Consider the following 13,669-nt stretch of genomic DNA (forward strand, 5'->3'; position numbering starts at 1 on the left):
CTAAAATCACTATATTCCAAGTTCCCTATATCCCAAAGTCCCCAGGTCCCAAAAATATCTAGATTCAAAAAAGTCCCTAAATTCCAAAAAGCCCTAGATCCAAAAATCCCTATATTCCAAAATTCCCTAGATCCCAAAAGTCCCTAGATCGCAAAAATCCTTAGCTCCAAAAATTCCTAAACCCCAAAAATCCCTAGCTCCAAAAAATTCCTAAACCCCAAAAATCCCTATATCCCAAAAGTCCCTATATCCCGAAATCCCTATATCGCCAACTTTATAATCCAACATAAAATTGGATTCACAAAAATCCCTAAGAAACAGATTCAGTATTGGTGTTGACTGTACAGAGACATTAAGCAGAACTCGGAAAATCGATTCTCCGTGCAAGCATTGCCAAACGAAAATTCCACGTCTCGTTAGAGACATTAGTTAAAATGCGATCTCGGCCACGTTTTTTTCTTTCGAGGCGTCCATCCAAAAGCCATTACCGTTTCTTCTCTGCCACCCTCTTTTCTCTCCTTTTTCAGCCTTTTTTTATTTTTATTCCGTTTGTACGCGTTCGCTCGTTACGTAAACCTTCTTTAACGACACATTCCGCAATGTTTTCAACGTTCTCCTTCTCGCGCGTTTATTTTGCACTCACTTTTCCCTCGGACACTTTCGTGTGTCACGTATTGAAACTTTTCTTGTTTGCGAAAAGAACTCTCGGAGATAAGAGAATTTTTGGAGGTAATTGCGGAAGGATAAAGTATTTAATTTGTTCTGTTATTTAGGGTTATTCGGTTATTGATTAATTTATTAATTCATTTGAATAATTCATGAATAAAGACGATGTATCTGTTTTTGTAATTAATTTTTATTGTTCAATTATTTAAATAAATAGCTAAGTTTGTTAACTGCATGACAAATTAAATAATTTATTATTTTAAATAAAATAAAATTATTACTTTTAATAAAATTAAAAATTTAATCATACAATGTCCCTAAGTTTTATTTATTAAATATATGATTGTTATTTTAAAAAGTAATAAAATTTATATGAATACACGTATTTCATTTATTTAAAGAGAAACAGGATATTAATAAAATTGATGAACATTGATTTTATAAATTTCATTTTTATATTAAAAATTATATAAATTGAAAACTCTGAGAAAATAATTATCATTTTATAAAATAATAAAATTATTTAGTTGAACAATGAATAAATTGTAAAATAGAGCACATGTTGTTAAATAAAAAAATACAAACAACAAATGAAAAGAAGTATTGACTACTTATTGACAACATAATTAATTATTAAAGTTTCATTAAAATATGAAATGTTTACATTTGATATAAGGCAGAGATATGAAATGATATTTGTTGACATAAGAGAAAGTACGATTAAGATCACGAAAGTTGTACCTGACTGAGAAAGTTTATAATATTGTATTATAAAAAAATCGAACTGGCGCAAAACAGTTGAATTAATGAGGTCCGATAAAGATGGATGACCAGACCGATCGTTGATGAGTTAAGTGGAAACATTAAATTAACATCAACCGTTACGGTAAAAACAGCCGACATACAGTACACCATATGATGATATTAATTACTTATTACTATCATTACATTTAAAATGTTAAAATTCTAAATTTTCAATTTTCTAAAAACTTAAAATTTCTCACTTCCTCATTTACAATTTTACAAGTTTTTAAATTTGCACTCTTACATGTTTAATATTTGAATATTTGTATTATTAAAAAATTAGAAACTTACAAATATTGGGAGTACATACTTCCCAATTTAAAAGTTAACAAATTTCTTAATATTTCACAGTATTTCTCTCTATATTGCCAATTTCAAAATTTGTAAATTTGAAAAAAATTCCTAGGACCATGCAATATATGGAGTTTCTTGTATTCTTAAATTATTTATTCTTAATATTATTGTTATTAATTTGCGATATTACTCTTAAATTATTTCACAAGGTATAACAAAACATGAACCGAAAATTATTATTTTAATTAATAAATTTAATAAATTAATTTATTAATTTAAATTAAATAATTAATAAATTATTTTTAATTTAATAATTAAAAAAATATTTTTATTACATTTTGCAATTTCGCCTTAACGTTTGGGGGTCGCCAGGGCCTCAGGGCCCCAAGGCTCTCCGTTAGTGCACACTACTGGCCTGTATAATCGATAACGGGCACATGGGGTTATTTGAATACGATCGGTTCTGTTGAAACGTGCAGCGAGGAGTCTCGAGTCCCGAAATATCCGGAGTAAGGTTTCCATAGCGGAAATGTGACCGTTGATCGTGTGTGCCTGCGATTCGAGCGTGTCTGGCATCGCAAATAATTCGCTGTTCGATTACACTAATCGATACTTGGCGCCACGAATAGACCGCTGCGCTAAAATCCATCCAGATCTAATACAAGCGTTAACAACTCACCGGTTCACAAGTTTCAATACCTAATTGCACTTTTTCACGTTTTTATAACCTCTAGATTTACTAATTTTATTTTCTCACACTTTATTTTAGTAAATTGTATTTTATTTCCTCACACTTTATTTTAGTAAATTATATTTTATTTTCTAACACTTTATTTTAGTAAATTGTCTTTTATTTTCCTACACTTTATTTTAGTAAATTGTATTTTATTTTTGTATGCTTTATTTTAATAAATTATATTTCATTTTTGTATGCTTTATTTTAGTAAATTATATTATATTTTTGTATGCTTTATTTTAATAAATTATATTATATTTTTCTACACTTTATTTTAATAAATTATATTTTATTCCCACATATTTTATTTTAGCAAATCATATTTTATTTTCCTACATTTTACTTCAACAAATTAAATGTACTTTCTTATATTCTAATAACTGGATGTCTAATACAAGTCTACCTGTAATTTACACAGCAAAGGATCGTTAAATGTAAAACAGACATGGCATTTTAACTTTCTTAAGCCGCCTCGACATTGTACCTATGAATACCTCGTTATAGCTAACGCATCAATAGAATAAATCGAAGTGCAAGAGGTTAATTATTAACGGATGAAAAAAGAGAAAGAAACTCGAAGACGTTAAGTACTCTTACAGTACTTTCTACTTCACGTGTCATTTTCGATCTGTCAAACCAATTGAAAGTTTTCCGTATGGCATTCGTAAAACCCGCTTCAATCGTGCTTTCAAAGCGTCGCACGGTATTTATGATATACTTTCTAAATTTATTCCGTTGAGAACCGTTTCTACTTACGGATTCAATAGCTGTTTTACCGACACGAAGCGATAAACATTCTCATATATTGTCGACGAACATTCAGAACCTGCACACGAATAATTATATACAATGAACTCTCGATATAAACGAAATTGATCTACATGATATAACCGAAAAAATTATCTTCATTGCTGAAGGGGGAAATACGCTCGTGGAGAAAACGTAATATGAAACGGGTTCGAGTAGATCTGCGAAGCGATACCAATGTAAATATAAAACTTTGTTGTTGGAGTTTTTATATTATTAAACTTCTACTAATAGATTTTTTATAGTTTAGCGATTAAAATGAGACCAAACACAATATAATTTGAACTGTAATTACTGGTTTAATTGACGAAAGTTTTGAATGCGGAAAAGGATAGTGAGTTGAAAAGAGACGCTACGATTGTGACAATCTGCAAAGATCAAACCTGTTGTATTGTTGAAAATAGCTTTTTTATTTTCAGTCCTTTTTTCGTATAGCTGTTTCCATCATATTTTCTTGATTAAAATGGGATTAAATACGATGTAATTCGAGGTATATTTACTTGTCATAACTCAGAAAATAAAATGTTAGAGTAAAGACATAAAGCCATAAGTCAACGATTTTGACTGTCAGACGCATCACGTGGTTATCCGAATAGTGCCGAAGAAAAACGATATTACCCGATGTATCGTTCGTTTACCGCCAATATTGCTATACTGAATATTCAATATTATCAAAAGGATTAGTACAAGTAAATATGTTTTGAATTACGTTATGTTTGGGCTCATTTTAATCAGAAAAATGTCACAAATAAAATCGGTAAAAGTTTTATAACAAAAAAAAACGAATTTTATGTTTACGTTTGATTCGGATTTCCTTTGTAGTTCGGCAAACTTCGGACAATATCGAAACTACACGAATAAACGAAAGTCTGAACACGAAACTTTTAAATTTAACTTTTTTACTAATAAAGATAAAACTGATCTAATATTTAAATTTGAAACTCTTATTGTTTAATATGAAAAATAAACCATTCTTGAAATTTAACATCGTCAATAATGAAAATACATCAACCCCTATGAAACTTTCAGATAAAATACATGGAAAGTGAGAAATTTGTTGATAAAATAGAGGACAAGAGGGAATATGTTAAGGTATTTCAATGGATAAAAGGAGAAAAGCAAAGAATTGGAAGATTTACGCTACTACGCTAAACCGAATGAAATAATCTACAGTTAACGAAGCGTAACGTAGTACATTTCGTTTTCATTTTCAATAGTACGACTTATGTATTTACTGTTGGAAACGGTCATCGTCGATTGCATGACAGTTACATATTATATTCACTTATTTATTTTCTATTTTATCTTTTCACCTTCATTTTTCCAACAGACATTCTGTACGCTAATTTTATTCTTTAACCAGTACATCGTTTATTTCCCACGTAACTATTTTTACGTAATATTTTATGTTGCTGTATACACAAATATAAATATTTATTCACGTTTTCCGTACTAACTGACTATTTACATTTTTATATTGCCTTTACTTTTTGAACTAAATATTTTACTTATATTTTTGTACTACGTAGTTACTTATATTGTATGTACTAAATATTTATGTATATTTTTATATTAAATATTAATTTATATTTTTTGTGCTAAATGTTTATTTACAAGTACATTCTTATATACTTATTTCTTTGCTTATTTATAAATTTATTCATTTATTTAAATTTTTTGTTCTTAATTTAGTATCATTGTAATTTATAATACAACTTACTGACTGATAATGTATGACCTACATTATTCCTACACCATGTTTATTCAATTCTACTTATTATGCAAAACAAAAAAGTATTTTCCATTGGAAACGACTTTTTGTTGTCGATATTGCGTTAACGTAATCGTACGGATAAATAGGTTACTAGCGAATGGAATGAACTGATGTATGTTTCCATCACTTGGTATTAACAAAAAATATATTAACATTAAAAACATTCCATATAAAACTATTATTGTATAAAAAAAATTAAATCATATTCATCTGATTAATGCTTCAATTTAATCGTTCAAGAAAATAATTAAATTTTTTAAGGATGTAGACTGTAAAACAACTTTAAATATTATTTTATTTTTCTAACAATACAAAAATTTAACTTCAAATTAAACATGAAAGGTACATCCATAAATATGATCGATTAAGAGATCAATCGTGTCAATTATTTTTGTTGATATAAAGTAGATAATGTTAACAAGTTTTTGCATATTTCAAACGATCAGCATTTGAAATATGTTGCGTTTCCCCTATGCGATAACAAACCGATAACTGACTGCAATTATCAGCAGCTGTCGAATGCTTCTTATTTGTAAGATCGAAATGGATTTCATTCAAAAAGAACAACGAGACTGCCTACGGGATGACCCGATAAAAGAGGGGAACAGGTAAAAAAGAAAAAAGACGCACATACGCACAAGGTGAAACACTTTCGTGATGAAAAGGCCCCGAGGAACATGAGTTCTGCGAACAAGGAGAGGTTCTGAAGAGTGCAACGATTTCTATGTGGGCCACGAGAAAGTTACTAGCGCGTGTCGCTTTTTTTTTATCTTTTTCGAAAGAAAGAGATATTCGACCCTTTTGCACTTTCGCGGACAAACAAAATCGTACGTGGCCCGCAGCTTCGTATTAATTCTCGCAACGGGAAGTGGACATTCGGTACCGCGGAAAGTGAACAGTCGATCTTATAACTCGTTCTGTAGGTTCGATATGTTTTTTGTTTGAGGATTTCTCAAACTACCGTGTGTTAAAAATAGCAAAAATTGTACTTTTGTAGATTCAGAAATTTACGTTTTCTAATTACGAAATCAAAAAATTAATTAATTCTAACAATTATCAGATTCTTGGAATACAAAATCTTTAAATTTTTGAATTCACAACTTTCCAATTTGTAATTGATAAATATTCAAATTCAAAAATCACCAGATGTGAACATTAAACATTTCACAGTCTTCTAACTCAAAAATGACCAAATTTCCAAATCACCAAATCGAAAAATCATTAGATTTGAAAATCACCATATCCAAAAATCACTACATTCGAAAATCACCATCATATCCAAAAATCACTAGATTCAAGAATCACTAAATCCGCAAATCACCAAATCCGAAAAACGCCAAATCCAAAAATCACTAGATTTGAAAATCACCAAATCCAAAAACCACTAGATTCAAAAATCACTAAATTCGAAAATCACCAAATCCAAAAATCACTAGATTTGAAAATCACCAAATCCAAAAATCACTAGATTCGAAAATCACCAAAATTTAAAAATCACTAGATTCGAAAATCACAAATCCAAAAATCACTAGATTCGAAAATCACCAAAATCCAAAAATGACCAGAATTAAAAAATCACCAAAATTCAAAAATCACTAAATTCGAAAATTACCAAATTTCGAAATGACTAAATTCGAAAATCTGTAAATTCGAAAATCACCAAATTTCGCAATCACTAAATTAAAAAATCACCAAATTACTAAAGTTCCAAAGTCACCAAGTTTAAAAATAACCAAATTCCCAAATTGCCAAATTCAAAAATCACCAAATTCCCAAATTTCCAAATCTCTAAATTCTAAAACTCCTAAACTTCCAAATCCCCAAATCATTTAATTAAATTACCAAATTTCAAAATTACCTACATCTCAAATTTCCAAAATCCCCAAATTTCTAACTTCGCAAAAATCCAACCCAACAAAATTCCCATTTACAAAATTTCAAATTAGCATGAAACACAATTGCTAAAAGTAATTGATCAAATACCTTGTCGACAGAGTATCATTTATTTCTAATAATTAATTATTTCCTACGATATAATCTTATCTCTTGTACAGAAAAGGAAGCGTTCAACCCTGTTCTACTTTAGTAACATTGTATGCTCATACATTTCGATCAGATTCGTTCAGATTGTTTAAATCACGATGATAAGATCTAGATGTATTAAAGTTTTTTTAGATCTCCTAGATGCATTAGATTCGCCTGAATAATTGATTGGATCGTTCCGATCGACATCACCGATACTGATCTTAAATCGAAGTAACTAAACGGTAATCGAATTCACAGAGAAAGTTGACCGAAATCGCGCCAAGTGATTCTCCGTAGGAAAACGAATTGTTTTAACCGTGTATTGTTACTGGAGATGAGATCAAGTTCAATATATACAGATTAAGAAAGCAAAAAAAAAATACAAATAAAATGTGTATAAGTAGTAGAATAATTATAGTATAATTATATAAAATAAGTGAAGTACAATAATAACTAATAAGAAAAAAAATGAAGTAAAATTACTAAAATACAATAATCAATAATAATAACAAGTAAAACAAGTTAAATGAAATGTGTAAAAATAATATTAATATTCTAGACTCGCGTTATATCGCCACGTTAGATAACCTTGCATTATATCACCACATGTTATACACAGTCTTGCACTGTATCACCACCTAACCACACCATAATTCTAACACAGTATATAATTAGACTAATAAAAATTAAATAACTATATACAATAGTAGTATAATTAAGTATATAATCTCTCACAAATTTCTACATACTTCAAAATCTTAAATTAAATTTTGATTTTAGTGATATTCATAAAAAAGTTGAGAACCACTGTTCTGATCTATGTGGAAGCATTACCGTCGTTTCCTGAAGCAGTGATTGAAAGTTCCAATCAATCTCGTTCAAGTTCGAGTGTACTTAAAACTGTTTTTATTTACAGAAACGCTTAATCCAATAAATAAATAGTCGAATCTACTTGTGAGGTATTCCATCACATCACTATTTGTTAACAAAAGTATAATCATGATCAGATGAGCCACAGTGAATTGCGGAAGTGCTGGAACACCTGTGACTCCAGGCGATATTGAATAACATATATCTGTGTCGCCATTGATATTTAAAACCAGCAGTGCAACTAGTTTGCAAACATGTGTATTATATATGCTGTGGACTCTTCATTTGGGCATGTGGTGGATGAAAGAGATTTTTAAGAAAGTTTAGAAGAAAGTGAAAGTACCTCTCTTAAAGTGAAATGAATGTATTGGAAATTTAAGGCATGATTATATTAGGAGATACGTAAATTGATCAACTGTGAAGGAGTGATTTCATTCTTAAATACTGGAAGATTATTTTACATGTAAGCAAAATATTCTGATATTTAAAAATGAATACTCTACATAATCAGTATAAAGGAGACTTATATTTGAGAAATTAATTTGAACATATTAATGATGAAAAAAAATAGAATCTTAATATTGTGTAACTAATTTGTAATTAAAAAATTCTTCACGCTGCTATGGAATGTTTTAGAATAATAACTCAAGTAAAATATTTTAGCTGCATTTCTCGACTCTATTTAATCAAGTTTAGAAAAAAACTTGAAATTACAGATTTCATGTCTTAATTTATTTTATATATCTTTCCCCTACCCTACTGTTTAAACCCTTAACAATTTACTGATATTAATAAAGTACTAACTTTAGAATAATCTAAAAGAATTTCAGAAATAATCATATAAATGATTTCATAAATTAAATTAAAACTTATACAAGTACACTTAAAAACTTAAACGCCAATTTAAGATATGTTTATAAAAATTGTACTGCTTCAAATATTAATAATATTATAGTTGTACTTAGATGTACATGTATATATAAACAATTTGAGAAAATGTATGAAAGTTACACTGTTCCTCAGCATTAAAATATGTAATGAACAAGCAAGCAAAACTTACCTGACTCTGACCAACACGATACAAAGCTGGATCAACATCAATGGTGAGCATCATGTCTTCAACGGCACGACGTTCATCGGCAACAGGACTACCTGGTCGAGCATTTACGTCGCTTGATAATAAACTGAATCGTCTTCTGAATTCACTGACAGCCATGTATTTAGGGAATCCGACCTTGTGCAGCCGAATAGCGTCAATTATTTGACTACCGCGAATCTGCAAAATAAACAAAAAATTTGTTAGTATATTACATATGATCTTTAAACTAAAAAGACTAAACATGTCTATTGTGCTTTGTATTATTCATGTTCTGATTTGTATTACTCATTTTTTCTGTACTTCTCAATTTTTGTAACTAAAAAAGTTCATTTAAAATAAGATTTATTTTGTTCCTTGAACTATTTACATTATGAAAAAAAACTGAAATAAATTTTATTATATGTATATTTAAATTCTACTATTTTCCATACAGTTGTATTCATAAATAATTTATAGTTAAAGTAGAAATTGTTTAAAATTTAAAAAACCAGAAACTGAAAGGTAACGACCTATAATATATTTTTAAATTATAACTATACGTTTCAAGTATAAAATATTCACCTGTGACCGCAAAAGGGGTACATTGATAACACTGTCCTCGCTTTGGTTTGACTTCACAGACAACAGGCTCTTATTATCTGTGCACCCAGCATTGTGTTGGGGAAGTATACAATGGATGAATTTAACCCGCGTTCTTCGCAAAGTCTCAATCAGTCCATCCTGTAAACAATGACATCAATCGTTTATTTTTTTACAAAATAGTCCATTTAAGAAGATAAAGTTTCATTTGATTCTTGCCTTTGTTATGCACAAACCAACAACAAAAGTAATAAACAAAAACAGCAAATGATACCAGAATAATGTGCATCTTAATTCAATGTACATTTTCAACTCTGCATCTATCTCGTTGATAGAACGAAGGATAATTTAGTTCTAATTATTCCTACACTTACGTCAGCTGAGTCATTGCTTAATGATAACGTAATATATAACATAACACGTGACTTTATCTTTCATACGTAAACGTATTCTTAAAATCAAGAAATATTATGGGATAGATAGATGAATTTATTACTTTATGTTATACAGTTATCATGTAAGAGTATTCAGTGGCATTATATTGACTCTGTACGTATTATATCATAGTTAAACTATAGATGTTTACGCAAAGTCAGTAGAATATACATTAATCACTCAATCTATGTAAAGAAAGTAAAATACGTAAGAGATGAATATTCAGAATGGAATGCTATTTATAAATCCTTGATATGTCATAAAATTATAAGCACCTATAGTCTAAACACTATTTAAACGTATTTATATATAATGTGGTTTACTTACAACAGTAAATTTGACCTGCAAACAAATATTTTTCCTCTTCACAGCAGTGAATGTTCTTCGTATACTAGAAGCTCTCCTTAAAGACTGCGAACCTTCCAAACCAGGCATCGAACTGCATAAGGCTCCAGAAACTCCAGCTCCGCGTGCACTGACAAATAACATGCTGACATCTTCCCTGATATTGAGATAAAGTATACCATTACTTTCTGATATACCTCAATTTTGAACTGATTTTACAAGAGTTACTTTTATACTCTTGTTTTAAAATAAGAAAAGATTGTGTAAATACAGAATACAAATTTTACATAGTACATATAATAAGTACACATGACAAATTTTCTTCTATTTCTTTTATTTAAATTGTCTTTTATTCCAAGATAAAAAACAAAAAAATTAGTGAATTAAGTTGGGAAGCAAAATTATTTTTTTTTAAATGAAATTTTATAATAAATATTAACTAGTCAGGAATCTAAGTGATAATCTGGATAGCTACATCCAATTATGAAGGTTTAATTTATTTATAAAATTCGAAAGTATTTAAAAATGTAGAAAAGATACCTCGAACTTTCTTGCAAAATTGTAATGGCACTTTTAGTAACAGGATTTTCTCGAGTTGCTTTGAGCCACCCTGTGGCTGTGTAGAGTACAGGATTGGTACCCAGTAAATGTTGTAAAACAAACTGATTGTTTCCGGGTGCTTTCCGTAGAAGCATTTGATGATCTTTAAAAAGAAAAAAAAGAAGGAATATTTATGTCATCGCTTGATAAATGGTTATACAAAAACTGAGACATACCTCGATCTCCATAATGCGAAAACAATCGATCAAGGAACGTTTCGTCGCTACCGCCAGGACACACTGTCTCTTCGTCCAATAACCATAAAAGTCCTTTCCGTTCCATTTGTCTACTTCCGCTAAGGTCACTTTGGCTAGTTCGCAACATTGTCGCGCCTTGTGAACTTCCACGATCTAACAGCGAAATTAAACCCTGAGGTGATCCGATACCATCTTCGTCACAATCGTCTTCGTAATCGACGTCGATACCTTCTTGAACGTACCTGGATTCGAAATCGAACCGATTAATTTTATTAATTATAACTTATATGGATTTTATCAAAAGCCATATGTTTTGAGCGAAATGAATGATTAATATAAGTATTATTACTTCTTTGAGGTTCAGGATCAGACAAGAGTATAGTAATACCTCGATAACTGTTGCAAGCTAGAATCCAAAAGTAAATAAAAAAAATACAGTCACAGTGAAATATTGTTTAATTATTATTTAAATGTATTCGTAGTCGGAGATCTGACAACAGCAGGTGTAATTAACATGAATTTATAATGATTCGATCAGCCCTATCAAGACCGTATAGCAATACTATTAGAATTAACATACTATACTTTTACATGAGGCATAAAAATTAATGAGTGACAAATAAAGATTTATTAAAACTAATCAGTGATTGTTCTTGCAAACTAAAAAGAACCTGATTTTATATTCAAAAGAAGTATATGATGAAGCAAAAATACCTTCCTTTTTAATGAAAATTCTGTTATAGATAACTTGTAATTTAGTTTAAGTAATGTCAGCCTTACAAATTTTATAATTGTTCAGTTGCAATTTAATAATCACTTAATTTATTATAAATTTTATTCTACTAACTCTATTGCTTCTTTCTCTTATTAGTTGCTTTTTGTGTACAAGTAATTAAAAACAAATAATTATAATCACCCTTGGTATCAAATGATCCACTTGATATTATGATTAATTATACATATATATACTTATATATCTTCTCATAAAACCTTGAAAAACTGTACAATCATTACAATCTACGCATGAAGAAAGTGATACATAAATGATGATGCATAAATGATTTCATTAATGAGGAGATTCTAATTTGTACAAGTATATTACACAGTACCTGTCTTTGGGTGCTACTAGTGTGGTATGGTGAAACAGCAACTGCAGTCGTTCCTGCAAATAATTGTGACAAAGATCTTCGAAAGTAGCACCAGTCTGTCGTCCACAAGAGGCTGGATTCTGGAAACCTGGAGAATCGCACAGCAACAAGGACGACACAGTGTGTATGGAGGATGATATGGATCTGTTAACACAAAAAACAAGTTTCATTTCTAATAATGTAAACTTGAAAATATTTTATTATATCAGTTATCCTGTCATATTGTACATAATGAAAATTTGCAGAAAGCAAAGTACCTATTAATAAGAGCCGCTACGCAGTGGAACACTTCGGAATAGAGTCCAATAAGGAGACCTTCCAGGGCATCCAAACCCATAATATCTTTGCCCTGCTCCGTCGGACTGGGTGTTCGAAGAGCAGGTCTCGGAGTACTCGGTGTACCAGCACCACCTCCGTTAGAAGAAAACACTATTCTACTCAATTCCTCGACCGTAGTACCCAAAAGTGTGGCAGCTTTCTCAGCACACTCTACTCTCGCGAATTGCCATCGACTTTGGGAACTGGTGCCGGCTTTAACAGCACCGGCGCAACTCAGATGATAAATACCGGCAAGTACCAGCCAAATAACTTTTTCGTCCGTTTCAGAAACACCGAGGATCCTAAATGCAGCCACAATTCGATTGAACTCGACCATAGCACGTTGCTTGTCTTCGTGTTTCTGAAGTGGAGTAATAAATGCATTGTTTTCCGCGACTAGATTAGTAAGGTGCAACTCTTTTCTCAGTGCACCCTCAGCACCTGCCAGCAAACGATAAATGGCGTGGAAGGTTGGATCCCCGTTTACTCTCCTGCCTATCCTGGATTTTTCCAAGAGCAACACCTTGTGGACAGAAGAGGAGGATTAGAATAACAAGCTATTTCAATATATTTTTTGATGTTTTTTTTTATGGATGGAGGACAATATGTTTAAATTTCTTATATAACACTAATTTTGATTTTATTATAAGTTTGCTTATTTAACATTTCTTACCTGCAAAGAAGCAGATGCTATTTGGCCTGACTGATCAAAGTCTAGGCTGAAAATTTGTGTGAAACGTGTTGCATTTGAATTCATGTGTGTTCTGCTATTTCCAAAAGCTTCCAGCACCGTGAAAAGAGCGTTCAATTTTTCAATAGTCAAGATCTACAAACAGAAAACACAATAATCAATGTAAATTAAATTCAACTGCAATTGCCTTTTGTAATTCACTGTACAGATAATAAGTAAAGAAATAAAAATTATTAATTCAATTATAAAAATTATGAAAGAATCTCAAATTTACATATGAA

General features: G+C 30.3%; 1 protein-coding gene across 9 annotated transcripts in view; it reads right to left on the minus strand.

The window, feature by feature from the left end:
- Positions 1-13,669, minus strand: part of LOC100883300 (Myosin heavy chain-like) — a 132,067-nt gene that overhangs the window by 55,182 nt on the left and 63,216 nt on the right. For 8 of the 9 annotated variants that reach the window (XM_012294157.2, XM_012294155.2, XM_012294153.2 and 5 more), the window contains 8 exons: positions 13,371-13,523; positions 12,637-13,220; positions 12,341-12,523; positions 11,211-11,473; positions 10,975-11,137; positions 10,417-10,591; positions 9,637-9,795; positions 9,037-9,252 (listed from right to left, as the gene is read on the minus strand). In XM_012294157.2, coding sequence (XP_012149547.2) covers positions 9,037-9,252; positions 9,637-9,795; positions 10,417-10,591; positions 10,975-11,137; positions 11,211-11,473; positions 12,341-12,523; positions 12,637-13,220; positions 13,371-13,523 — 1,896 coding nt within the window. Of the gene's footprint in view, positions 1-9,036; positions 9,253-9,636; positions 9,796-10,416; positions 10,592-10,974; positions 11,138-11,210; positions 11,474-11,580; positions 11,603-12,340; positions 12,524-12,636; positions 13,221-13,370; positions 13,524-13,669 lie in introns of those variants that run through there. The other variant, XM_012294163.2, reaches the window with a different exon arrangement.

The sequence above is a fragment of the Megachile rotundata genome, chromosome 8 (genome assembly GCF_050947335.1).
Source record: "Megachile rotundata isolate GNS110a chromosome 8, iyMegRotu1, whole genome shotgun sequence".
NCBI lineage: Eukaryota > Metazoa > Arthropoda > Insecta > Hymenoptera > Megachilidae > Megachile > Megachile rotundata.